At 43.8% G+C, this 25,002-nt stretch overlaps 2 protein-coding genes across 2 annotated transcripts; both read right to left on the bottom strand.

The window, feature by feature from the left end:
* Positions 1–14: 14 nt before the first annotated feature.
* tarbp1 (TAR (HIV-1) RNA binding protein 1) lies at positions 15–13,133 on the bottom strand. Its single transcript, XM_069144879.1, has 29 exons — positions 12,151–13,133; positions 11,961–12,058; positions 11,791–11,860; positions 11,178–11,332; positions 11,008–11,060; positions 10,806–10,903; positions 10,585–10,720; positions 10,414–10,510; positions 9,815–9,904; positions 9,553–9,694; positions 9,191–9,457; positions 7,966–8,063; positions 7,706–7,864; positions 7,400–7,626; positions 7,057–7,300; positions 6,738–6,926; positions 6,449–6,648; positions 6,296–6,367; positions 6,067–6,187; positions 5,480–5,590; positions 5,257–5,406; positions 5,083–5,169; positions 4,768–4,973; positions 4,611–4,692; positions 4,342–4,513; positions 4,062–4,247; positions 3,296–3,420; positions 2,535–2,671; positions 15–754 (listed from the first exon to the last, which is right to left on the bottom strand). Exons 1-29 carry the CDS (start codon positions 13,049–13,051, stop codon positions 601–603), a joined length of 4,827 nt encoding a protein of 1,608 aa, XP_069000980.1. The 5' UTR covers positions 13,052–13,133; the 3' UTR covers positions 15–600.
* A 141-nt stretch (positions 13,134–13,274) lies between these two features.
* LOC138195455 (FERM domain-containing protein 6) lies at positions 13,275–23,800 on the bottom strand. Its single transcript, XM_069144878.1, has 14 exons — positions 23,532–23,800; positions 20,683–20,876; positions 20,439–20,529; positions 19,255–19,334; positions 19,028–19,104; positions 18,676–18,871; positions 18,391–18,546; positions 17,810–17,875; positions 17,315–17,383; positions 17,037–17,211; positions 15,637–15,918; positions 14,938–15,069; positions 14,755–14,825; positions 13,275–14,651 (listed from the first exon to the last, which is right to left on the bottom strand). Exons 2-14 carry the CDS (start codon positions 20,758–20,760, stop codon positions 14,361–14,363), a joined length of 1,764 nt encoding a protein of 587 aa, XP_069000979.1. The 5' UTR covers positions 20,761–20,876; positions 23,532–23,800; the 3' UTR covers positions 13,275–14,360.
* Positions 23,801–25,002: the final 1,202 nt, after the last annotated feature.

Below are 25,002 nucleotides of genomic sequence, written 5' to 3'. Positions count from 1 at the left end.
AAACAAATACAGGCCAATATTAAAAATAGATCAAATCCAACTTTTATTCATTCACATTTTTTCTTTTCTTTTAACTTCATAAAATCATTTGAAAATACAGAAAATTAGAAAAAAAACAAAACAAATGCTGTATTTCAAAATGTAATAAGAGTTCGCCGGGTATGGACATTATAATCCAGTCCTGATGCTCTCATGAACACAACACTTCCTCTTCAAAAGGAGAACATTTCCATAGGATGCTGCTCTGCCAACATGAGAGTGCCTTCATTATTATAACAGCGCGCCAAGTGGAACATTTAGATGTAATAACCAGGACTGATCTCTATTTATGACTGATCAAGGCCCGAGAGCAGCGCTGATGACTGCTGACCACGCTGTCTGGTCGCAACATCAAGTCCTTCATGACGTTCACTTTACGGAGCAACTTCACAACACAGGAGCTGAAGTTTTCTTTCAAAGTCTCTCCCCCCCCCCCCTCAAAACGTTTTTCAGACGTTCTCCCAGAGGTGAGCGAGTCGAGGTCAACATCTGCCGATGCGATGCCGCGTCAGGCTTGCGCTGCCGCTTTCTTCTTCAGCTGCGTTTCGAGTCGACTTCAGGTCAGCCGGAGGTGAAATGCTGCCGCGTATATTCCCAAATCAACAGCGCGGCGCTGACGTGCACGTTGAGCGAGCGAATGACACCTTGTTGAGGGATCTCAACACACACGTCCAACATTTGGAGCAAGTTGGCAGGAATACCTTCACGTTCATTGCTGGAGACGGGAAAGAGAGAGAGAGAAAACAAAACACTGTGTTGTAAAGTGGGGCAAAGTATCAGGGAAATTTAGTTTCACGTTTTGGTAAGTACACTAATTTACTTTCTCGTGTCATGTCAGTATGATGTCTAACGACTATAAAGCCGAGGTCATGAGATGGTTGTACGAAGACTTTGAGAAACTGGTGGAAAGTAACAAAATCTGTCTACCAGCACCTCCATGGCACAATTGTTAATTAGTTATTGAGCTTTACAAGTGCCAGGCCAGCTGTTTCCCAGTCTTTTCGCGAGGTTAAGCTAAGCCTTTAGTGTACGTTGTAAACACACACCAATGGCGGCTCGCTTGCTATCGGGGAACAACTTGGGGTTTTTAGTGTCTTGGTCATTTCGCATGAGGAGAGGAGGACACGGGGGATGGAACCTTACAATTTGTTGGCAACCAACGCTACCAACTGAGCCACAGCCCTCCTATTACAGACATGAGAGAAGCATCAATCTTTGAAATTTGATCCGTATGCCTTTAATGAAAAGGACTCCGTTTACCCCAGAGTTTTCTTCTCATCAGGATGAAACGGCTTCCCCAAGAGAACACAAAACAACCGTTACTCAAACCCAGACTAACCTCAAGAAAAGGCTTCACACCGGACTGGGACATTTGAGATATATTACTGTTTTCCCATTTACACAAGTCATTTACAGGATTTGTACTTTGTCAACAAAAACTCCCGACTCCCCCGATATCTTAAACACCGTTTAACATCCGACTGCGTGCAGACCGCTGCAGACACCAGTGTGTGTTACGTACACTACACTTTTTGCAACTGGACGTTTTTCCAGTTTTCATTTGGCTTTATGATGCGATCCATGTGATCGAATTCAAGAGCCCTTCACTACGAGCGGGCAAGTTCATCTTCTCAAGTCTTTACAATTATACGCTGTAAGCTCAAACAGATGACTCCCGAGTGCAAGTCCAAGAGCGATTCAAACTGTAATCAACAGAGTGCACACTGAGCTCCGGCAACGTGGCCCATGCAAAGCAGACGTAAAGAGGTAATGAGTTTGGAATTCAGTCTCCACAGAGGGGGAGCCACGCAGCACCGTGATGAGCTCCATTTATCTGGAGTGCAACTGGGTGAGAAAATAGGGACCCGATGAGATATTAGAGGCGAGTCACGCTGTGCTGAGGAGAGCGCAGCTGTGACGGCACTCCAGACTGAGCTCGCGCACATGCTCACACCTCTAACGCTCAACACGGTAAAACAAAACAGGACGTCTACACGGAGGGGGGGATCGATATTAATTTGTCACTTTCTGCCCGGCCGGCCGCACAATCACAGAACATGTTCGGAGAGGACGGTGCTGCACGAGCTTCTGAGTAGCTACAAATGGTTGAAGAAAAAAAAACACGTTTTGGGAGCAACTAGAGGAGGCCACAGGGCAGCCTTACGAACAGAAGAAGTTTTTCCGCTGCTGTCATCACACTATCGCACCGCTTCCATGAGTCCTTTCATTTCCTTTGGACTTGTCCACAGGGAAAGCCAATTACAGCCCAGCATGTCCCGACAGGTACACAATGGAGAGGAGAGCTGAAAAGCCCCACGGGGTACCGCGCTAAACCGGAGATGACATTAAATAGCTTCGTCAGCTCACACCTTTATCTGTGTGAGAGCCACAAGGGCATTGAAGGGAAGACGGAGGCTCGCGTGTATTTATGTACAAATGGTTGCGTATGTGACTGCGCTGATGGAAAAACAGGACTTTTGTTTGTGGTTTCATACCCCAGGAGCAGCAGGGTCTTCTCAGGGAACTGGTAGTCCTGCAGGCTGTGACTGTTGGCTGTCTGCTCCACTCCAACTATACAGTACCCTTCACTCTTCTTCACCTGCAGGAAGTTAGTGAGCTCCACCGGCTTCACCTAAAGGACACGGCATGATTTTAGTGATGAGGTGAACAACTGTTTTATTTGAAAACTGTAATTAAAACAATCAAACGGATACAGCAGTCAGGCTACACATTTTTTTTACGCAATGATATTTTGGTAAATCGCAAAATATCCCATCTAGAAACGTGTTACCAGCTGTCTCGTGTTAACATGATCGCCTTTTTGTGCTTCGCATGGTAAAAAAAAAAAAAAGATGCCACAGACTTGGAGGGACACCGGGGTAGCAGCAGGTTTCACAGAGCCTCATTTAAAACGTCCTTAAACGTTTGCCTCGAATTTAAATAGAACAACATGGGTTTTGGTTTACTTCCACTTCCCATGTCGGCTGTTACTGTAGAAGAGCCAGAAATCTCCAAAACTGAGGGGAAAAAGAAGGAAAATAGAATTTAAAGAAAGATGCTGACAGGTCCCTTAACACTTCTCCTGCTCTCAGCAGAACAAGAAGCCATTAAGAGAGCTACATCCAGCTGCTGTACTGCTGTCAGCATCCCACTGTTCTGTGGTGTTGATCTTGATGAAGATTACTTTAACTCTAAACTAACCGGTCTGCAACTGCACATCTCTCGTGATTGTTGAAATTCATTTTCTGCACTTCACCTCTAACAGAGGAAGCCACAGCTCAGACGAGACGCTCAGGGACTGGAAGTGTTTGTCGCTGACGTGGCGGAGGCTGTCCAGAACCAGAGCACTGGCACCAAATATCTCGCACGTCCGGCACAAACCTACGACAACAAACAAACAAATGATAACAAAGTTAAAGTAACATCTGTTCAATTTATGAACTCTGAATTGCAACACCACCACGCTGCTGAAAAAAAAAGTGCTGCATCACATCTAAAAAGGAGGAGGAGGACTATTCCTTTAATTCTTTTGACTATGAAATGATGACTGGCACTGGCAGTGCCGACTCGGCATAACATGGCGAGCAGTTTATCATCATGGGCTCGGACAGATATATAAAAACTAGATCTACATCGGCAAATGAGTGGGAGATTTCAAAACATTTACATAATGGAAGAGCAAATGTTCTCACTTGCATCATCCAGTATTATTATTGGTTTTGAAAATGGATCTTTTTCCTTTATAAACCAATTGTGATTTTTTTTTTTTTTCCCCCCAGCCTCTTATCATCAAAGACACAAAATCCCCAGTACACATGAATGATGTGTCTGTGATGAAAGCTGGACATTCTCTGTCTTAAGTCTGATTAGAGAGCTCGGGTGGTTTTACGATGTTTTACCCGTAGATCATTGTAGTAAAACCAAATTACACAAAATCAAATGTACTGACATTTTAGTTTTATTTCCAGACTTGACGAGGAAGCATGATAAAATGTGATAGTGTGAGTCGTGCTGCTCCTGACCTCCCAAATTGGTGGGCTTGTCGATAAGGGAGGCCACGACCAACAGCGCGCCGTGACGTTTTCCCAGCCGAGCCGCCCTCTGTGGTAGAACCAGCTGCAGTTCAGGCTCCTGCTCCTGGATCCCCAAACTCCAGGGGGTGATCTTCTTCTGCACCTCGGCCCAGCGCTCCTCCTTATCCTGCTCACCTGTGAGACACGACGACAATGAGGACTCGGTGAGAGATTGTGGTGGTCTCGTGTTACGCTGTAGTCCTGCTGCTTGTGAGGGGTGCTACTCTACTTCTGTCTTGCTGGATCCAGTCTCCAGGCTGCAGCTGGTTCAAGTCGGGAGCAGGATTTCTCAAAGGGAAAGATGGACTTCCAGAGAAACACAAAAGTTTCTCAAACTTCCAGGTTGGAATCCACTCGTCATCTGCTACTTCTGACAGGCTGGGGAAAGTATAGAAGATGGTCTGAGAAAGAAAAACAGAGACAAAAAAAACATGTTAAACTGTGTTACTGTATTTCAGCACGCTGCTTTGTCTGTTTACCAGAAACAAACAACCACACCTCAACACTGTAATCCCTGAGAGGATGAAAGGCACCAAAGAAGAAGTGCTCCTGAATCCTCATCCAGTTCTTGTTGGCATTTCTAAATGCGAGACAGGAACAACATTAGCATATTGTGGCAAACGTATTCCAACTATTGCAGGTGTTCTGCTCTCACCCGGTGCTCTGCATGGCCTCCGCCTGGTGCAGACAGGCCTTGATCACAGAGGACAGATCCCGCGGAGCATCGGCCTCTTCTTCTGCCTGGTTTTCTGCCAGGCTCCACACCCTCTTCAGGGCCAGTAAGGCATACAGGCGCACGCTGAAATTATGGTTAAAACACGACTGCAGGATGACGTCTAGAGCTTTACGCAGCTGCACTGCCTTAAACACAGAGAGAGAGATGATGTAAACACTCAAAGGTGACAGAAGAAAGGAAGAAGGAAGTTTGAGTGGATTAAAAAAAAAAAAAAAAAAACATCCAAGGCTTTACCTGGTTCTCAAGATTAGGAATGATGATGTTGAAATGTACCAGGACTGACAGGAAGGTGCAGACACTTGTCTTGGTCTGTTCGTGATCCTGTGCAGAAAACACAGAAAGTAGTTCATGATTTCACTGTTTCACTCTGAACGTTCTGGTAGATCGATGTCTAGAGTTTGAGCTCACCCTGCTGAAACAGCCCCAAAAGCTGTGGATGTGCTCCGGGTAGCGGACAAGGATCAGAATCATCATCCACTCGATGAGATACTTCACTGAGGCCTGGTTACTGCAAAATGCAGCCTCAAACACTCGCTGCAACAAAGTGGCGACAAACTCCTGCACAGAAAAACACTGTCAGTGTCTGAGTGGTTGTTTCCTGTGTGACTGAGTGGGAGAGTGACTGTCTCACCTCTCTGAGTTTGGGCAGCAACAGCAGCAGCGTTTGCCACGCTCTGTTTTTGACACGATGTTGCAGGGAGTTGCTATAGTAACGCACTTTTGACTTTGAGATGTCATTATCCTGGAGCGATGGAGTGGGGAGGATGAAGAGGAGAAAGAGGAGAGTTGTTAAACTAACTGTAACTGATGCCTAACTTATTATCTTTAAGTGAAAAATGCCTTGTAGGCAAAGTGCAATTGAAGACACAAAAATCCTTGAAACTGATCGAGGGGCAACACCCAAGTTTCAGTTTATCGAGATCATATTGTGATTTTAATTTACTAAATTATGTTTATAATGAATGATTTCAGACAAACTGAAAATTATTTCTAAAAAAGTTCTTGTTTTGTATGACATTTGTGTAGAGTTGAACATATATTAAATTATTATAACATTATGTAATTTGCATACATCTGACATTTTAATATATATTTATCATATGTGCAATATATAAATATACTATATTATATATTTCAGTGTTGGAAAAAAATACTCTTATTAATGTTCTGACACTTGTTTCCACTGTGTCATAGAGCCCAAACTAATCTATAACCTACCCTTTTCAACAGATCCAGGACCAGTTCTTCGATCAGTCTTTCATGCTGCACGTTAGAGGAGTCCAGGCGGCTCAGGAAAGCCAACACAGACGTGCGCGGCAACTGATCATCTCTGTTATCACTGGAAAATAAAATCACCCGTTCAGATGTGAAAACATCTAAACAGCAAAAGAGACCTCTGGTGGCACTATTTAAAATCACAGCCACACCACAGAGAGCTGGAGTTCACCTCGTGACTGCGACGTTCGCTGCACACTTTTCACCGAGCTGCTCCACGTACATCTGGACGTCCTGGACGAGTCTTTGAAAGGGTGAGATGACAAAAGTTAAAACGGCTCAGAAAAACAACGGAACAGGTGCGAGAAATGCTGTGAAGCCTTACCGCTGATCTCTCCTGAACACCGGTCCATAGACACAAGCCTCAGTGACGATGCTGATGTGGCTGAAAACACTAGAAAACAAAGTGTCGGCCTGGTCAGCGCTGCCTCCGTCTGTGGGCAGCCACGTCTGACAGCAGTGTTCAAGCAGCACACCAAACACTCCGCTCTTTGACTGAGACACTTCCATCAGCTCAGTGGTAATCTAAAAACACACAAACAACACCACCATCGAGATACATGTATCATGTAAGTCATGACATGTAAGTCAACTAGTCTTCTGATCTGATTAACCTGTTTCAAGGTGGCCGTGAGGGTCGGAGCCTGAGTGTGTGTCAGCTTGAAGAGTTGATGGTGGAAAGCCATGGAGATGAAGCCTTTCAGGGCCGGCCAGAAGTCATGGGCGTTAGTGCTCAGCCCCTGAACCAGTTCCCAGCTCCGAGTCACAGCCTCCACACACAGGGCCTCTTCATCGTGCACCAACTACAAACAAATTATCACCAAAACAGACACTTAATTAGATCAGAGTTCAATTTCCAAAAGTTGAAAACAACTCACTCTTTGCTGCAGACAAACGTCTCATTCTTAATGCGGAAATTGTGTCCAAACTCACTTGTGGCAGCACCGTCTCCATAAAGGTGAGCACAGGCAGCACCAGGTCACTGGGTAGCAGAGCCAGGGCCTCAACGCTGCAACTCAGAGCAGCACTGAGAGCCTCGGTTGCTCTGGAAACCTCCACAGACTCAGGAATCCCAACAGCCTTAATCAGGAAGTTCAGACAAATCCACTGGTCTCGCATAAAGTTGGCAGCGATGCGTCCCCAGTCCTGCAGCAGCAGACCTTGTGCTTCCAGATCACTACGAAAGAAGAAAAAAGCTCATCTCTAATTATGGGAGCCTGGCCTTTATTCAGAAGTATCACTGTCTGTAGTTACTGTAATAAAGGCTTCAACTAACCTCGAACACTCGATTGTCTGTGGTTTCAGCAGGCGTTTATTGAAGTTTCCTAGAGATGCTTGACTTTGTGAGGAAGAGTCCGGACTGTAGAAGTAATCATTCAGCGATTTCAGAGCAGAAACCATTTCTGATCGCATGTCAATCACATCCTGCTCCAGGAGACCACATACCATGGCGAGGGATGCCATAGTAACCGCTTGAGTCACCTGGTCGGCCACAGAGGGGATCTGGAAATGGAAAAACAATCAGCGTTGAGCAGCCGATGGATAACTCGGGTGTCAGAGGCATGAATATGTATTTCTGTACCGGCTGGTTTGGTTCTTGCAGGACCGTGAGGCTGTACTTGATGAGCTTCAGGAAACCATTCTGTTCAACTTTGTTGTGATGTTGTGGTGTTGAACTGCCCATGACAACCAGCTGCCTCAGGACACAGAGGTACAGCTCTGCCCGCTCCACGTCAAACAGCTGTAAGAAACAAAAAAAACATCACACGCACGTGTCAGAATTGGCCTCTAGGGCCACCGATGTAATTGGGCGGATGGTGATTGGCCTGACTTGTTGTTTACCTCCTGCAGTTCTCCACACAGCCGCCTCAAGACGAACTCCTGGACTGGATCGACAAGCTTAAAAATGACCTTCTCCATGGCAACCATCACACTATGCCCTGTGAAAAAGAGAGTGGGAAGAGTGTTGAATGTCACCTGCTCCTCACTGTGTGAACCCTGACATGGAAGGTTATGATGACAGTACAACAAAATATAAGTTTCTAATGACATCAGCAGAAGTAAAGGCAAAAAACTGACAAATCTCTGCTGGGATTTGTTCTCGCAACAAAATGATAATGAAGCATTTGATGATCTGAAGTTCTGGAAGCTACTCAAGTATCTGACCAAAACCTGGAGCAAAAAATGTTAAAGGTAAAATCGGAGAAATTTAATTTTTGTTCTCTTTGGCAGCACCTGTGGCGATAAGCAGTAACTGCAGGGAATTTTAAGACTTCCACTTCCCAGAGGTCCAAACAGTGTCGCCTGTGTCATGTTGTGTCTTATTCTTTGGATTTGTGCTAGTTTTTAAGGCTTCATTATCTGTAGCTATACATCATTGTTTTGTATGTGCAGCCATGGTAACCATTTACATACAAGCAGCTACCGGGACAAACAGTACGCTGCGGCTTCTTCCTCTTTCGACCACTTTGCATACGAGTGAAAAAATGAAACAGTTCTTTCCCAGGAATCCCCACCACAGACACACAGATTGTTCAGTTCATAATACTGCAAATGCAAGTGCTTTCATCAGTGGACCACAGCTGACCGATAGTTACTGACATGAAATTAATTTCCTGCCGAGATTATTACTTTAAAAAGGTCTTTTGGCTAAATTCTACAAACTAACATTTGTTTTGTTGTAGACTGAATAAGAAAGGAGAAATACAATCGATGGATAGAAGGATTAAGATTAAAAGGATAGATTAAAAAGAAAGATTGGAGGGAACTTAATAGACATTAACAGCAGATCTCAGCCTAATATCCATGAAAAAACATGACACAGAGCAAGAATCCCTCGATCCTTGAAATATTGCTCCTGATGTATTTTGTAAAACCACATCTACCCCTTTCAAAGAGAGAAGACGATGTCACTTGTAAAATTGTAGTCATCAAATAAAATGAGGTGGCCTTTTTCGGTGATTATCTTCCAATAGAGCACTGTTAGTTTGGCGGGACGTATAATGACTTGTAACCTATTGCACGTTCACGAGGGCTTTAACAGTGAATCAGTGTGTTCATTACAGACCTCGCTCCACTCCGACTGGCTGGCAGCCTGCCGTTGCTCCGAGCTGGAACAGGCTGAGCACCAGCTGCAGGCTCTTGTCACTCTTACGCAGAGGCAAGTAGATATTGGTGCTGAGTCTGCTCAGCGTGTCCAGTAGAGGAGCCAGTAGTGACTCCAGAGTGTTACTGATCTCCGCTCCGGGTCGACTCTGCTCCATGTCCACACACAGCAGAATGGCCCTGGCCAACTTATCAGCCTCTCTGGAGTCAGGCAGCCTCTCAGTCTGACCTGAAGAGCAGAAAAACTGGCTGTGAAAACGACCAGAGAGGAATAATCACGTCTGCAGATAAAATGATTCACTTTACGTCTCACTTTAGACGCACCAGTGCTCGCGGGGACTCGGAGATAAGCGAGTATCTCGTCTTGAACATAAGCTATCACAGTTTCCTTGTTTGAGGAAGTGTGATCTCCCTCTGTAATCCTCGGCTTGAAACTTCCTTCATGGTCCAGTAGCCAAGAACACAACTGCAGCGATTGTCACAAATATATTGGTTAACGAAAGGTCAATCACACAACTTCACAACGTGTCACTTCAGTGCAGGTTTGGTGGACTGTTCCTTCATCTGTCCTGCTGTTAGAGTGTACCTGATCCCAGAGGGCCGTCCCTCTGCACAGCGACTCGTCTGCACGGAAATGCTTAAGAAAACTAAAAACATCATCAAGGGTCACTGCGCTCTGAAAAAGAAATCAAAAAATGTAAACTTCTCATCTTTAAAACTACGTGAACAGCTGAGCAGGTTATACAAAAAACAAACAAAACAGAAACATCTTACAATGCAGAGCAGCAGTCCACCAGTTACTTCTGCTTTTTTTTTGCTCTTTGCCAAGACTGGCATATATTTCCACTGTTTTAGGAATAGTTACTGTGCACGAGGGCAGTTAGACATAATTTTCATTCTTGATAATTCTTCTATATTCTTCATATATCAAATAGAACATGGATTACTTAAAATGCTGTTAATTAACTAAATAATGAATTTCTTAAGCATTATTTAATATTGTATAACTGCATCAACACCTCCGTGGTCATAACATGAACAATTGACCAAAAGATAGTAAATAGCAGATCCACTTAAAACAGAAATATGCTGGGTATTAAAATCATTATGGGCTTTGGTCAAAATGCCGTTTACAATCTCACTAATATTTCCGTGGCATTCTGTGGACCAGAATTCCTGTCTTACCACGGCTGTGAGACAGAGGGCGCTGTGCAGCAGGAAGCACTGGGCAGCTCCTCTCAGCAGGACTTGATGAGTGATCATGGTGCTGTGCAGCACTTCTCTGTGAAACACAACACACTACATCAGCAAGTGTAACAGCTTCGACACACTCCGACTGCAACCATCATGAGTTACCTGAGAGCGGTGAGCCCTCTGATCCCCAGCAGTGGACGTGGGGGAAGTTTGGAGAGGGCCTGAGCGAGGAAGAGGAGGGGTATTGCGCACCAGTGCTTTGAGCCCAGCTGCTGAATCAGCTGAAGCAGCACGCCACCTACAGAACCGACAAGCCAGTCAGAGGTGGACATTTAACCACGAGAGTAAGAGGTCGTCAACACGTACTTTCTGCTCTCCTGTACCTTGATCCTCAGGCGACAGGCTACTGAACAAGGTTGCCAAAAAAGCTTGAAGTTTGACGGCCAGTTCTGGACAGTCTCCGACACTCTGCCCAACTGACCTGCCCGTGGACAGAGGCTTGAGTTTATTAAGGCTGCTGCGCAGCAATACTCAATAACATAATACCTGCAGCACTGCAACTATTTCGATTTTTAAAACCCTCACCTGTGGAAGAGTGAAGATTCAGAGAGAACATCCATGAAGGGGCCGACGATAAACTTCGGTCATGCAACGCAAGAGGGAACTTTAATACAGACATTTAACTTCAATAGATTGTGGTGAAACTGAATTAATGAGCCCGAATCACAGTGAGCTGTTCGACTCTGAGCTGTTACCTGAGAAAATGCTAAAGCAAAGGTGGACTGCTGGAGGCCCTGCAGCTCGAGCAGATGACACACTCCTTCTCTCATTAAGGATTTATTCTCACTGTGGAACATGCGCTGGTACACACACAGCAGCCAGGACGGGTGGAAGAGGCCTTGACCTGGAGCTGTAACACAAAGAGAGCTGGCATGTCGGACAAACACAAACCACCACGTTGGGACACAAAAAAAACACTTTGAGCTACTTTTACTGGTTTCCAAGTGAATTAAAATTTTGCAATTGATCCTTGAACCTGTTTGGGATTATTAGATTTAACTTGTGTACGTCTGACATTCGTCTATTTGAATGAACTCAATCCGTTTTTCGTTTGATTGAAAACTCTTTCTACAAGAGGTTGCAATATGAGGGACATTCAAACAGGTCGGAGACTTTTCCTGACGCACGGGAACAGAGTTCATGTTATGTTCTGAGGTGTCTGAGGGAAAACAATCAGTTCACACAACCTGAATTGTGGTGCAATGGCACTTTGGTTTTCTAACATGACAAGTTGAAAACTTGCCGAGAAGGATTCAAAACTAATTTCCAAACTTTCATCACAAAAAGATTTCCCAGTTCTGGTCTTACCTTGACTGTCATTTACTGTTGTTTGGATCAACGTGTCTATTCTGTTCAGAACTGGCCGAACAACATGAACCTGCAGAGGACGAGGAGAGCAGGATCATTACAAAGATGTGTCATGACGCCCACCTCAGAGCTGCCAGTGAAACAACAGTCATGTGGAGGTTCCTTCCTACCTGGTTTTCCTCCAAGGTCTCCATCACCAGTGCGTAATCCTCCCAGAACTCTCTCAGCACTTTGGTCCTGCTGCGGCTCCATTTGAACAAAGTCTCGTCTGAAAGAGTTTCAACATAAGTCAGAAAACAAGCCGTACAACAGCTGTGACACTGCGGCTGGTACGGTGTCTGCAAATTAAGAGCTTTTTACCTTCCCCTGATGGAGAGGAGGGACAGTCCAACCCCTCCTCCTCTGAAAGGGCTGCACACCTCTTCAGCAGGTACAGTGCCCTCTTACGGGACACGCTGTCCCTGTGAATCAGTCCATCCTGGACCATCCTCCAGAACTGGAGGGACACACGAGGGTCGGGGGAAGAGGAAGAGGAGGGAGGGTTGTGAGGGTTCAGGAGGTGGTCTGACAGGGCGGTCAGACACAGCAGCGCCCGCTCGGTGACCACAGGTGTGCGGTGGGTGGAGTGCCAGCTGCACAGATCATCCAGAATCAACCTGAGGAAACTCTCCAACCTCGCAGCGCTGCAGCAGCTCAGCAGAGTCAAGAGGATGCGGACTATGATTTTGGAGACCAGTTCATCAGGGAGAGTTTTGATGGAGGACAGGGCGGAAGACAGGGTGGTGAGAGAGAGCTGCTCGTCCTCTGAAAGAAAAGGGACGAGAGCAGCCATGACTTCAGTCGCAACGTCCACACTGAGCCGTCCCGAGCCGGGCGGCTCCTCCTCGGGCAGCCGGAGTGAGGGCAGGACGGACAGAGCCGCTCGCCTCCACACCGCCTCGTCACACACGGGGACGCAGACACTCACGAGTCTGCAGGCAGCGGCTGTGCTCTCCCTGCAGTGCACTCCTCCACCAGCCTCTGCTGATATTCTGGAGAGGAGAGGCAGACATTTCGTCCAAATTACCGACTCAATTTTATCCTGAATACCGCGTCTTTTTGCCGAGTCGGCCAAATGCGGTCCGAGTCCCTCGATGAAGGCTGCCAGCGCCTCCACCCGCTCCGTCTCCGGCCACGACTCGCTCTGCCAGGACAGAGACTCGAACAAAACGTCGTAGTTGGGGGAGCTGGACAAGACGGCGTTAATTAAAACGGAATACATTGTACGTATCTTTTACACCGTCGGGACTAAACGAGCTTAAAACATCCCGCGACCGGCTTCTCCGCTCGCCGCTGCTATGAGCGGCACGTTTTTCTTAAACGGAATGTAAACTTCCGTAAACGTCATCTCAAACTCTCGCGAGAAGTTAGAGCGGCATGTTGAAAAATATTAAATTCACAGTAAACAGGTGCAGCAAAAATGAAAACCCCTCGTTTCGTTTAATTAGCATCAAGAATTTATTTTCAGCATGATAAAAAAAACTGCTTCAGGTAAAAATGAAGGACTCAGTATTGTGACGTAACACTGTTATTCATGCGTTATTGGCATTGAGTTTTTCTGTGTTTAATGACCAACATTCTTTCGTGGTGACCTTATGTTGGCTAAAGACATCAGTTCTTTTGAAAACCAATGATCATTTAGAAATCTGTGAATACCTTCTGAAAAAAAAGAAATTATTGTGGGGGGAGAGAAGGTTACTGTACATAATAATAATAATAAAAAAAAACACTGGAAATGAATTACACACTTACTGATTCCAGAAATAGTGCTCCACAAATAATACTTTCATGTTGTAATTACGACAGCGGGAGGAAAGTATAGAAGGGAGACGCTTTGGATGAATGCATTGCCTGCTGTAAAGAGGTTGAATTTTCCACATTGGTAGCTACATTACTGTGGACGACTAACAGGAAAAGCATGACAGAACACACAATACAAAAAAAAGAGTGTATTAGAAAATATGATTAAAAAAAAAGTTGGTAAAAAGATACAGGAGGACAAACTTTAGCACTATGGCTTTTGAAGATTCTCCCAAATAAAACGAGGACATTCACATTCTTTACAATATTTAAAGGAAAGTAAGCCGCATCTCATGAATGCCCGAGGCAGCACACAACTACATGGTATTCAAATTTTAAAAATATTTAGTGCCGTCAAACCCAGACATTTCAGAGAATGTTTTAACAGCGTGAACTTTACAAAAGACGGTAAACTTGATTAGATACGTTTCTGTTCAGAGACACTGAAATGTAAAAGTAGTGCACGTCTCATATACACAATGTACAACATTAATAAATATGCTCTGTTTACTAATTGAAATGTTGCTGAATTAGATCTCGGTTTTCTAATCCGCAGCTTTTGGAGGAGGAACGCAGGGTCCCGTTACGTTCAACAACGTCTCTCTGCAATATGTAGTACACACACCCCTCGTCGCAGAAAAAAAAAAAAGTGACATTCAGGTGTTGGCAACCTGCGAGTGAAGTTGCACTGGAAGGAGGAGAACGGGCGTGTCCATCAGCACTTGATGTATTCAGAGTATGAATTCCAGGAACTGTTCATCAGCTAACATGTCCAGGGAGAGGCAGTTGGTAGACCTGCGGCCGTAAAAGGAAGGTTTGGATTGGCAGTGCAAGAGGGGGTAGTAACTGTGATCAACGGAGGTCTTTGTGTTTGTGGAGGCATCTGGCAGCCCAAAGGTGTAGCTGTGGGAGGAATCCTGCGGCAGCGTCGTCCCCAGGGGTGCTGGAGGCGGGAACAGACGGATGTCATCTAGACTGTGGCTGTGCCGATCCACGCAAACTTGAGGTCTAGATTTCAGCACCTAGAATACAGACAGAAGGTAAAGCTGGAAGCTGAGAAAACGCAACAAAGAAATCGAAATGAGGCAAAGAAACGCAGCGAGGGAGAGAAAATAGATGACCGACCTGTTTTAACATATGCTTGTTACATGACGTTGCGTCATCTTTATCACTGTCTGGGGGGCACTCTTTGTTTTCTGCAGAGCCCACATGAATATATTGGTCAATTTCGAAGAAGACGAGGGCAAACAGAGAATAAAAGCAGTTTTGCTTGCAGGGGTTGGATGAGAACCGTTAAATCACTCATACCTGGTGAGTGAGTCTCTGAGGAGAGTCCTGCACAATCCACTGACACACCCTCAAGAAGATCTGCCAACTGGAACATCTCATCAGGATCATCTACAAGAACCTCCTCTGGACTTCCAACACTGGTCTTGTTCTCTAAAAAAGTTTTAGAAATCTGACAATTAAAAATCTGGGGGGAAAAAAATCTCACTTGCTTCTTGCCACGTAAATTTTAGAGCACAATGGACCAAAAAAGCACCACAGATCAAAGTGCTCACTGCTGCAAAAACACAGATACAAAGCAGATGACGCATAAAAAACATGTGAAATAATTGTTTCATATTGTCTTTACTGTGAAATATGTTTTGTATCGTACGCAGCCGGAGGAGGCACCGTGTGAAAACAATTATCCAACTGCGTGGAACGATAGAAAACACCTGAACAATACATTACATACATTACATTAACACTTTATTATGTTTACATACACTGTTAACGTTCCTATTCCAATTTATTTAAGGATAAAGACGAAGACAGGTCGGACGAATAAACCACTCATCCCAAAATAAAAGTGTAGAGCTAAATACAAGATCAACGTGGAACGCAGCTGCTGTCATGACTGGTTTCGTTTAACAAATGAAGCATTCGTTTACTCCAAAAAGCATATTCGGAGGGATCAACTCAAATTCCATGCGCAATGTTTCAGTATACAAATCCTCTCACCTTCCTCCTGCCACCCTTCATCCTCCATCCGAGCCTTACTGCCCGTGTCGAACCCCGAGGTCCAGGAGCTGCCTTGGCTGGCTGCAGAGCTGAAACACTTCTCCGCTTGCCGACCTTCCTCCTCCATGTAGACCATCTCTGCATAGAGGCTGTGCTGGCGGGCATCCGCTTCGATTCCAGAGCTACTGGTGGAGTGTCGGGACAGACCGGGGCTGCTTTCACTTCCCGGGGGGTCCAGATCCAGGTCATCGCTGATGTACGACTCTCGGTAACGCGTCTTCTCTGAAAGGAAGAAGATTCATAATAACACTTTTTTTTTTTTTTAAACGGAATCAACTGTGTTTGTTAAGGAGTTCGTATAAAGCACTGAATATATATTAAAAATACTAGTTGTGGTAAACTGGAAACTTGCAGAGGCTGACTAGTATCGGTCCTTTATCCAACACTTTAAGAGAACAACAGCTCTATAGAGAGACTATGATCGGGCCGGATATCATTCAAATATTTTTGATATCAATTTAAAAAAAAAAAAAAAAAAATCTATTTTAACAAAAATAAAATTAGGTCACACATCACTGTACAAATTGTTCATTGTCATGCAGTTTAGAAGAGGAGAGTGTAAATCTTCATTTTACAGGTATCGCCTCAGGTTTGCTATCAGTAGGTTTGTAACTTGCCGTCTTTGCACAGAGACGCATTCAGTTGCCACTCAATCAATGCATTATATTTATAATCATTATAACAGACAAGTATGTGGCCAGAAATCAGTTTGAAAACAGTGAAATCAGGTGTTCCAATAAGAGACCTATGTATGGAAATCGCTGCATTGACTCAGTGACGCTGATGAGATTTACTCCCGTGTAAACATAGCAAAACGGAAGCATTTTAAAACAAAGACACGATGAAGCCTACGTATTGAGATTAGGTACCAATCAACAAGGCATTTTTTTTTTTTTATAATTGAACAGTATCAAAGCAATTTGGTCGGTGTGTAGAAAAGTTCGGTAACCAGCCCTAATTATGATCACTGAAAAACTCGCTGAGAAGTCATTTAGACTTTTGTTTACTACAATTAGAAAAGGTCATTGCAAAATATTTATTTTTAATTGACAAGCAAGAATTATGTTGTTAAATGATGCGCTGGGATTCGTAAATGTATCCCAAAGAGATCAATTTTCTCTTTTTCCAAAAGCACCACAGATGTGCAAAATGTCAAATAATGAAGCAGCAAACAAATACGATTATTGAACAGACACCTTTTTGTGGGCAGAACACAAGGACTTATTATAACTTATGCATCTGAATCCCAGTGGATACTGATGTGTGTTCTGCCGAGTACAGCCAAACTGTAATTATCCCCGATATTCATTTTGTCCTGGTATTTACTTCTCCCTCTCTACCTTTGCTCTCCTCCAGCTGACGGAGGTGTTTCAGGGCCGGCTGGAGGCTGAGGTAGAGCTGATGGCTGCTGCTCAGGTGCAGGAGGAGGTGGCGCGAGCGGAACGACGACCCGGTGTAGTAAACCAGCTTCCTGGCTGATGGCAAGCCATCTGGCTGGATCTCGAATTTCTTACCCTGAATGAGACAACATATTATTCACAGCGTTGCATAGCTATCGCCCATTAAATAATCACAAGGGTTCATCTGAACAGAGGATGGAATAGAGCGGTGAGCATACCAGGAAGGTGAGACGTCCCACATTTGACCAGGGGAAGTCATAGAGCAGCTGTCGCATGTTGTTCACCTCCTATGAATACAAACCACACACGCATACACTTAATTAAAAAAAACAAAAAAACAATACAGCTTTCTGGATATTTAATCTACTTGGATGTATTTTGAATTTAGTGATCAGTTGTGATCAGTTGTCTTTTTGGAGCCATCTGGACTTAGAAGACGCCGAGGGCTTCAAGAGGAATCTCACGGTCTGTTGGCTTTTAAGTCGGCCAGGCCTGGAGTGCTAATCCCCCCCAGATGGCCCCTGACGGACAGATCAAACAACTGACAGGCAGCTCCTATCTCCTGATGGACTGCTGTTGGTGGCAATCCCCCACATTCCTCACACATCTCGTCAGAGGTTTTATTGGGCTGCCGATACAAAGCCTTAGTCTTTGAGAAAACACAGATTCTCGTACGTGTTGACATCCATGCCGTACATTAATACCACACTCACCTGATAAACCTGCATTCCTCGCAGGGTCAGACCGAGCAGTGCTGTTCCTCTCTCTTCCTTTTTGTCCTGGACAAACGGAATGATGAAATGTCAGAGGGGCATCCGAGAGGCTCAGATAAGAAGCTCTTTCACAGTTAAGTCGCGGTCACTGGGAAACACCGAGCCGATGCTAACAACAAATTTAAAGTGATGTGACATTACGCAATGGATGGGCCAGCCTTCAAAATATTAATCAGTAGAGGAGTGATTTTGAAATGGGGAGGACAAGAAACTGGAATAGATGGGAGGGTTACATAACTGTCACACACTTGTTTGTCCAGCGCAGCTCAAATGAATATTAACTATTAGTGTTGTATTTGGGACAGTATTTCTCTCAGAGGGAAGAAATATACCTGAAATGGATTTAAAAATGTGCTAAAAACAAATTCCATCATCCAACAGCCTGAATAATCATCCTTTCTTATCTTTAGGTGATATAAATCAGCTAAAATAAACAGACTCTGCAGTGTGTCACTGGCTATAAAAATTCACCCAAACAACCCGCTTAAACTCGTGACAGCTAAATACTAAAGTGACTCAACCTTTTGTAATCTATAAAACGTGACGGGTACATCCTCCAGTTGAGATGACTCCCTGATGAAAAGGAGGATGGCGTCACGACTTGACATGCCCCACAGCTCCTGGTGTACTTTAGGCCCATGGCAGAGGAGATAGTCCTCTCCACGTTTAGCTACAATCTGCAGAGAGAAGAATAGATAAGACGTGTACAGTCGTCGGCATATTCAATTTATATAAAATATTGGCCATTCAAATCCTTATTGGGAGCTTTTTCAAGGCGTTTGTTGCTGCCAGAAAATGCCACCTACCCAGGGGGGAAAGTACTCCTTGGGTTCAAAATAAGGGGCGACCTCTGTGCCCTCGCTCGGCAGGGGGTGGTCACCGAGGTCAGCCTGCAGGGCGTAACCTGCCAGCTGGAAGTACACCTCCTCCTGCTGACGACATTCAGAGCGAAGCACTCGCTCCCGCAGGTCAGAGTAGTAAAGGTGCCGTGCCTTTCGTTCACTGGTACCGTGAACACCCGCAAAAAAAAAAAAAGAATGAAAAGAAAAGAGGGGGGAGGGGGGGGCACAAAAAAAATGTCAATACAGAAGCAGCCTGGCAACAAAATAAAGTTCAGTTCTGAAAAGATACATATGGAAAATAAATAGCAGGACGTACCAAATGAGTCGACCGTTCTCTAAGTAGTACTGCACTTTGAGGCAGAGTAGTAGAGGCAGAGGTCTCCTCTGTAATCCCTGTGGACACGCAAACGTTTTGTGGTGTAAATCATGTCATTGTCATGCTAAATGGAAAGTTGTAGCCTGCACAGCCGGACATCCCAAATAACTGACGCGTTTATAAGTTTGGAGAGGCAATCAAAGCTAAACACAAACTCGTGCCCTTACCTTTCCTGTATCTTGCTTCCAATCCTTTGGAAAGTACTTAGTCAGTTTGTCCTCCATGTCTAAAAATATGTGCTCATTGTCTAAGATGAAGAAACACAATCAGGAAACGGGGAGACAGTCAGAAAGCAAACAAAACAATAATGAAATCAAGCGTAAAATTTGCCCGACAATGGGATTCATTAGGGGAATAGAAAAAAAGCCCTAGTCCTGTCCTTCCATTGGAGGATGAGGCTACCAGGAAGCCATGACAACAATGCCGATGTTAATGTATTCATTTTCTATTTCCTGTGGCAGCACAGACCAAACGGTGCTGGACGGAGCGGTGTGGTCGTAACATTTTTGTAAACAACGCTGTATGTACACATTTCATTCGCAGGTCTAAAGAGCTGTTTGCATCCTGTGCCGAGCGTGAGGATGAAGCATCACCCTCATCCTGGTCGTCCTGTGAGTCATGACGGTTATTTTCCATTTGAGCCACCTTATCTCTTTTGTTCAACTCTGTGTCATGCTGTTTCACAACTCGCTCCTTCGACCATCCATCTCATCCCCAGTCCGACTCCTTTCACTTCTCATCCCTCACTGAGGCCTTTGAGTAAGAGTTGAGTACGGCAGGTTGAGTCATGACGGGTCGTCCCCCCCCCCCCCCCACACACACACTACCTCCTCCACTCCCACCCTCGTCTTCCCATCATCAATCCATCCCTCCTCAGTGAAGCGGAGGAATGCAAGGGTGCATTCCTGGCTTAATGAAATTAAATATTGCAGGAATCCAGGCCTAAGTGATCGCTGAACCAACACCACAAAAACAAAAGGCTGCTTGTTCGAGTGGTGAGTCACACAAGACTACCGAGGCATTTCAACGTATTTGTTCAACAGGACCGCGGAGAAACAGAAAGTTTAGAACTCTGCTCAGTGGTTAAAGTGGATTACACCACTTAATTATGCAGACGGGGAGGGAAGATACTTTCTTTTTGGGGGTTTTATTGCAATGGCCATTTACTGGAAAAGTTTTCTCCAATATTACAAAAACAAGTGCCACTGCAGTTAACCGTTGCCTTAATGTAAACATGATTCCAGTGATCATATTTCCTGCGTTTTTTTTTTTTTAACAGCCTACCACTGAGTACTCTAGTGTGAAGAGTCCTTTCACAGGTTGAGGCGTCAAAAGGCGTCAGTGAACTCACCTTTCACCACTGTGAGGCCAAAGAAGTGCAGCTCTTTGATTCCAAGAAGCTCTGCCACACGATTAAAAACGTCCTGGCCTGTGGACTTCAGCTGGAGCAGGTTGAAAGACAAAGAAGTCTGTGTTCAGTATACATTCACAATGTACGAATCTATTTGTGGTGCAACCAAAGGATTGTAATGATAAAGTGAGCTATTACTATCTGTAAAGTCGAGAGCACATCTGGAGGCATATTAAACACCCACCCCGACATTGATGTCCAGCTGGTCTTTGTTGGGGAGAAGAACACAAATGGTCCTCTCCTGCTTTGCTGAGGTGGACATGATGTCTTGCGTTTGTCTGCGATGAGTCGTCTGTCTCCGTTTAACTGCGTGAAGCGGATTTTTTTCCTCTGCCCTTCACTTTTTATCTGTTCCAGGGCAATTCATCCATATTGCATCTAAAAAAGATAGATGACATCAGAGTAAGATAAGCCAGGGAAAATTAAGGAAAACAGTTCAATATGAATGATGAAGTCAGAAGAAAGGAATTTAAGAAATAATCACCTCCTGTGTGCGAGTGGATACCGAACTAAAAGTTTAGTTTCTGTGTAACATAATCTTCTGCACTGATATTTCACTGGCAAACTGTCAATCAGTCTGAGCAAAAACAATCCCATTCTCAGACATAAGTATGCGGAGGTCTCCTATTATCCCCGTTCAAGATTAACTCGACGGCCTGTCAGTTCTGAGGGAACAATCTATGTTTCACAGGGATCAACCACACATGAATCTAATACAGGACTCAATAAATAACAAGTTTCGGCTGAAATCAGCAGCAAACACTACAATAGAGTTTAATTTTAAAAGAAGTTAATAGTTATTCCCATTCAATGAGCTTAACAAACTATAATCCGAATAATAGTCCGTAGCTGGAAACAATCAGCTGATCCATGTGCGTACCTTCTATTAGTAACTACATCAACACATCTCAAAACATATTTGTATTATTGCAGATTGTGCTTAACACACCAAAACAAATGGGCATGTTGGAAGGCACTCGAAAAGCAACCACGGTTCACCTGAAACTATGCTGAGCCCGATCCGCAACTGGTACGAGGCTCATCTGATTAATGTCTAAGAATCCATTAATCAGGTTAATTACTGCCCTGCTCCATCTCTTATCCCCTTAAATCCCGCTCTGGAAGATAACCAGTCAAAGAAAAAAAGAACACAAACAAATGATCAGTAACTGAAGCAGCCGGCTTTAGTGTCAATCGCCATCAAGTTAACTGAATAATAAAAACAATTTAAAAAAACAGCATGGTAACAGGTCCCGGAACAAACTGCTGCTTCTACTTGTGTCTTTTTTTTTTTACACACAAGTCTTCAGAAGTTTTTCACTCACATTGATCGATAGGATTTTTTACGTACATTTAAAAGATCCAGATGCAAAAGGCCTCTTTGCTGAGATAAATCATGAGAAAAAAGAATATTACAAAAAGGTTTTGCCAGCGTGCAAAACAAGCTGTGGGAACTGCAAAAGCAAATGTTCTTGGCTCACAGGGAAAAACATTTGTCGAACCAAATATGATTTATGGACATGTTCAAACATGGCCTCGCTCACATGTGGGTGTCAGCGCAAAGACATAAAAAAAAACCTGAAAAGCCAGTAGCGTGAACATTTGACATACATATATATATATATATATATGACACAATCAAACTGCTTTTGCACTGAAAATGTAGTACAAAACTGCAACAGATCCAAGTATATTTTCATTCTGACAATGTATAAATTACTCTTAGATCATTTTTTAAAAATCATAATCTACTTTGTAACTCTTGGAGATCTTCTTCAATACAATATCTGCCCATAATGAGAGTATTGTGGATCTTCACTGCGGCTGGTCAGTGTACTATCACGTGAGCTACATTTACTCCCAAAATATTACAGTACTGCTGCATTTATGAGACTTTAAAAGACACAGATGAGAGATTAAATAACACACCGAGGCAGTGCACGATAAACAAACAATAATACACTGTAGTTTGCTTTGTGGATGACTGAGATTTTTGACTTTTGTGAACAATTCATGTGTGAAACATGAGACTCAAATAGAAACAATGCTCTGCACAGGAATGTGGAAAGTTTGTTTTTGCATCTGGCCCGAAAACCGTTTTAAACACCTACTTTTAATAAGAAATATATGTTGTTTGACCACCGCCTTTGTGGCATTTGAGATTATAAGAAGATTCTGAAGTCATCAAAGCTGTCATATTGCATCAAAATATACCTGAAATAACAAGCAAAGTAATGAATACCAACCTCACCTACACAGAGCTACACTAGTCTGCCTGCATCTCACCACCAAAACAAGTTGATCACCAGTCCAAATGGTGTTGACTGACGTCTTCAGACATCCCCCACGTTGCTGACCAGGCATCACATGAGCGCAGCCATCTGTATGTTTTAATTTCCCCCCCCCCCTCCCACCCCTGTTATAATCCCCACCTCTGAGCACACTGCTTGCTGATGGAAAAACAACATCCCCCCCTCTGCAAGTTCTCTGAAGTATCAGGGATCCTCACTGCCCGCTCAACGAGATAAGAACAAACAGTCTCACACTCACCCCACTTTACATCTACTAGATGAGTCAGTTTTGGGGTACCAGTGCATTTTTTTTTAATTATTATTATTTTTTTAGGCCTTTTAAAAACGTTGGAATTATTCACAAAGTTCAGACTCAGAAATTCTTTTTTTTTTAGGAGAGATGACCCAGGGTGCATTAATTAAACTTACTTTTTTTTTTTTTTTTCTTTACCAAATAAATCATTCAACGTAACTCAAGGCACGCAAGGTAACACTGGAAGCTAACAAGTCACTACTTCTGTCACAGTTTCTGCACATATTTACGAGTCAGCTGCAACTCGGAAACAAAACAAGAGAAGCGAGCAAGAGTTTTAAAGTCCTTGCTCTTTTCCGAAAGGAAAAAAAAACAACCATGTGTTTGGTCGGGTTTCGTTACAGCGTCTCAGCCTAACAGTGCAACAAGTGCATCCCCAACTCTGCCTACTCATTTAACAAGTTAGATATGAAGCAGTAAGTTACTTACTATCACAGCACAAGAGCCGGAGAAGTTCAAGTTTCAGCCACAGGTCTTCTTAAAGCTTGTTCAAACACTTATTCTATTTTTAACAGAGCAAAAAAACGTGACATAAATGAGGAGGCCACCAGTTCTTCCCTCTCTCTCCCCATTGCGTGTTGTCGTTTCTCTGCTTAAACCACCTCTGAAACGCAGACATTTGGACCGTACCATTTTGGATGGTTGTGGGGGTGACTCTGCTGTGATTGGGTTCTTGTTGGAAATGTTTGTAAACTTTAACGTCTTTTTGGATACTTATTTTAGTTTTTACTATGTTTATATTTGCTAATTAAACATGTTGTTTTATTCGTATAGAAATGTCAGTACCGTAATATTTCAAGTAAAAAGGACGAACTTTCCCTGTTTTAGTGTTAGTGTGGTGGCTCGTGCTAATTAGAGGTCCGAGAACGAGTGTTGAAGCGGGTTTCCTGAGAAACTGTGGGATCTTTTAATTTGTGTTTTTCTCTATTTTAAGGCGAGCTGTGTGGCCTGAGCAGAGACGTTCCCACGTACGCGTTGCAGTGCGTGGGGCGCTGTCCTGACCATCAGAACAAACCATGTGACAAAGGCATGTCACTTGTCATTGACAAGTATCAGTCCAGTTGCGATCCTCATGGAGTATCCCCAGGGTTTTCAGGGAAAAGATTTCATCTAAATGGGCTGAATGATGATACCGTTAAAAATACGTAAAACACTAATTGAAACAACGGTCTGTTGAAATGAACCCGACAGTTCACTTATGCTTCACCACTTCTGGGGGTTATACTTTTGTCCAGGCCAATTTATTCTTTGTTTTTATTCTATGGCACAGAAAAGGCATGCATGTTGGACAAAAACAGCAACATTATTCAGGAAGAATGGGGTATTGTAGGTGCAAGGGTACCAATATCAAGTCCACATCTGTATTGGAGAAGTGGTTCATCTTTCGGGATCTGGAAATAAATCATGTGTCTCCACAATATCCAGATGTCTTCACCATGATTACCTCATAGCCTCCCATATGTTTTCTATGTCAGCTGTCAGTGAAACTTTCTCCTTTTGCACCAAAAATCATTGCGCTGGCCCTGTCAGAACACAATGTTTGCTCCTGCAGTATGTAGAATAACACAACGTGATGTTAAGCCACAGCTCTCAAAATTTAAATAGTATGATCTCTACCATCTGTAGAGGTCTGATCAAAGTACATTTAACACTTCTGCATCTCGTGAAGGTCTGTAAATAAATACATGACTCGTATTGGAATAACACTGCCACCTGCAGGGTCATTTGAACCATTGCAAAAATAAAATGACAAATGCCAGAGTAATCATTGAAAAACGGGACTACACTTTCAATCCAAACTTTAAAATGAAACAACTTCAAAAAAGAATATAATTTCCATAACGGCTGCATGTTTATAATCATAATAAACCCTATCCAACCCTACGTAAAATCTTGAAAT

Source organism: Embiotoca jacksoni, unplaced genomic scaffold (assembly GCF_022577435.1).
Source record: "Embiotoca jacksoni isolate LCO1_2020_lvr unplaced genomic scaffold, fEmbJac1.0.p SCAF_12, whole genome shotgun sequence".
Classification (NCBI taxonomy): Eukaryota; Metazoa; Chordata; class Actinopteri; family Embiotocidae; genus Embiotoca; species Embiotoca jacksoni.
This window is presented reverse-complemented; position numbering and strand designations above follow the sequence as displayed.

What these genes read in the sequence shown, in the direction of transcription:
- tarbp1 (XM_069144879.1), bottom strand. Translation starts at nt 13,051, where the DNA reads ATGTATTCCGTTTTAATTAACGCCGTCTTGTCCAGCTCCCCCAACTAC. An exon ending in CCGAGTCCCCGCGAGCACTG is followed by an intron (nt 9,458 to 9,552) that starts GTGCGTCTAAAG and finishes TCTGCTCTTCAG; the next exon opens with GTCAGACTGAGAGGCTGCCT. An exon ending in TGCAAGAACCAAACCAGCCG is followed by an intron (nt 7,627 to 7,705) that starts GTACAGAAATAC and finishes TTCCATTTCCAG; the next exon opens with ATCCCCTCTGTGGCCGACCA.
- LOC138195455 (XM_069144878.1), bottom strand. Translation starts at nt 20,760, where the DNA reads ATGTCCACCTCAGCAAAGCAGGAGAGGACCATTTGTGTTCTTCTCCCC. An exon ending in TCAGCTGGAGGAGAGCAAAG is followed by an intron (nt 15,919 to 17,036) that starts GTAGAGAGGGAG and finishes TCTTCCTTTCAG; the next exon opens with AGAAGACGCGTTACCGAGAG. An exon ending in ACAAGCATATGTTAAAACAG is followed by an intron (nt 14,652 to 14,754) that starts GTCGGTCATCTA and finishes TCTGTATTCTAG; the next exon opens with GTGCTGAAATCTAGACCTCA.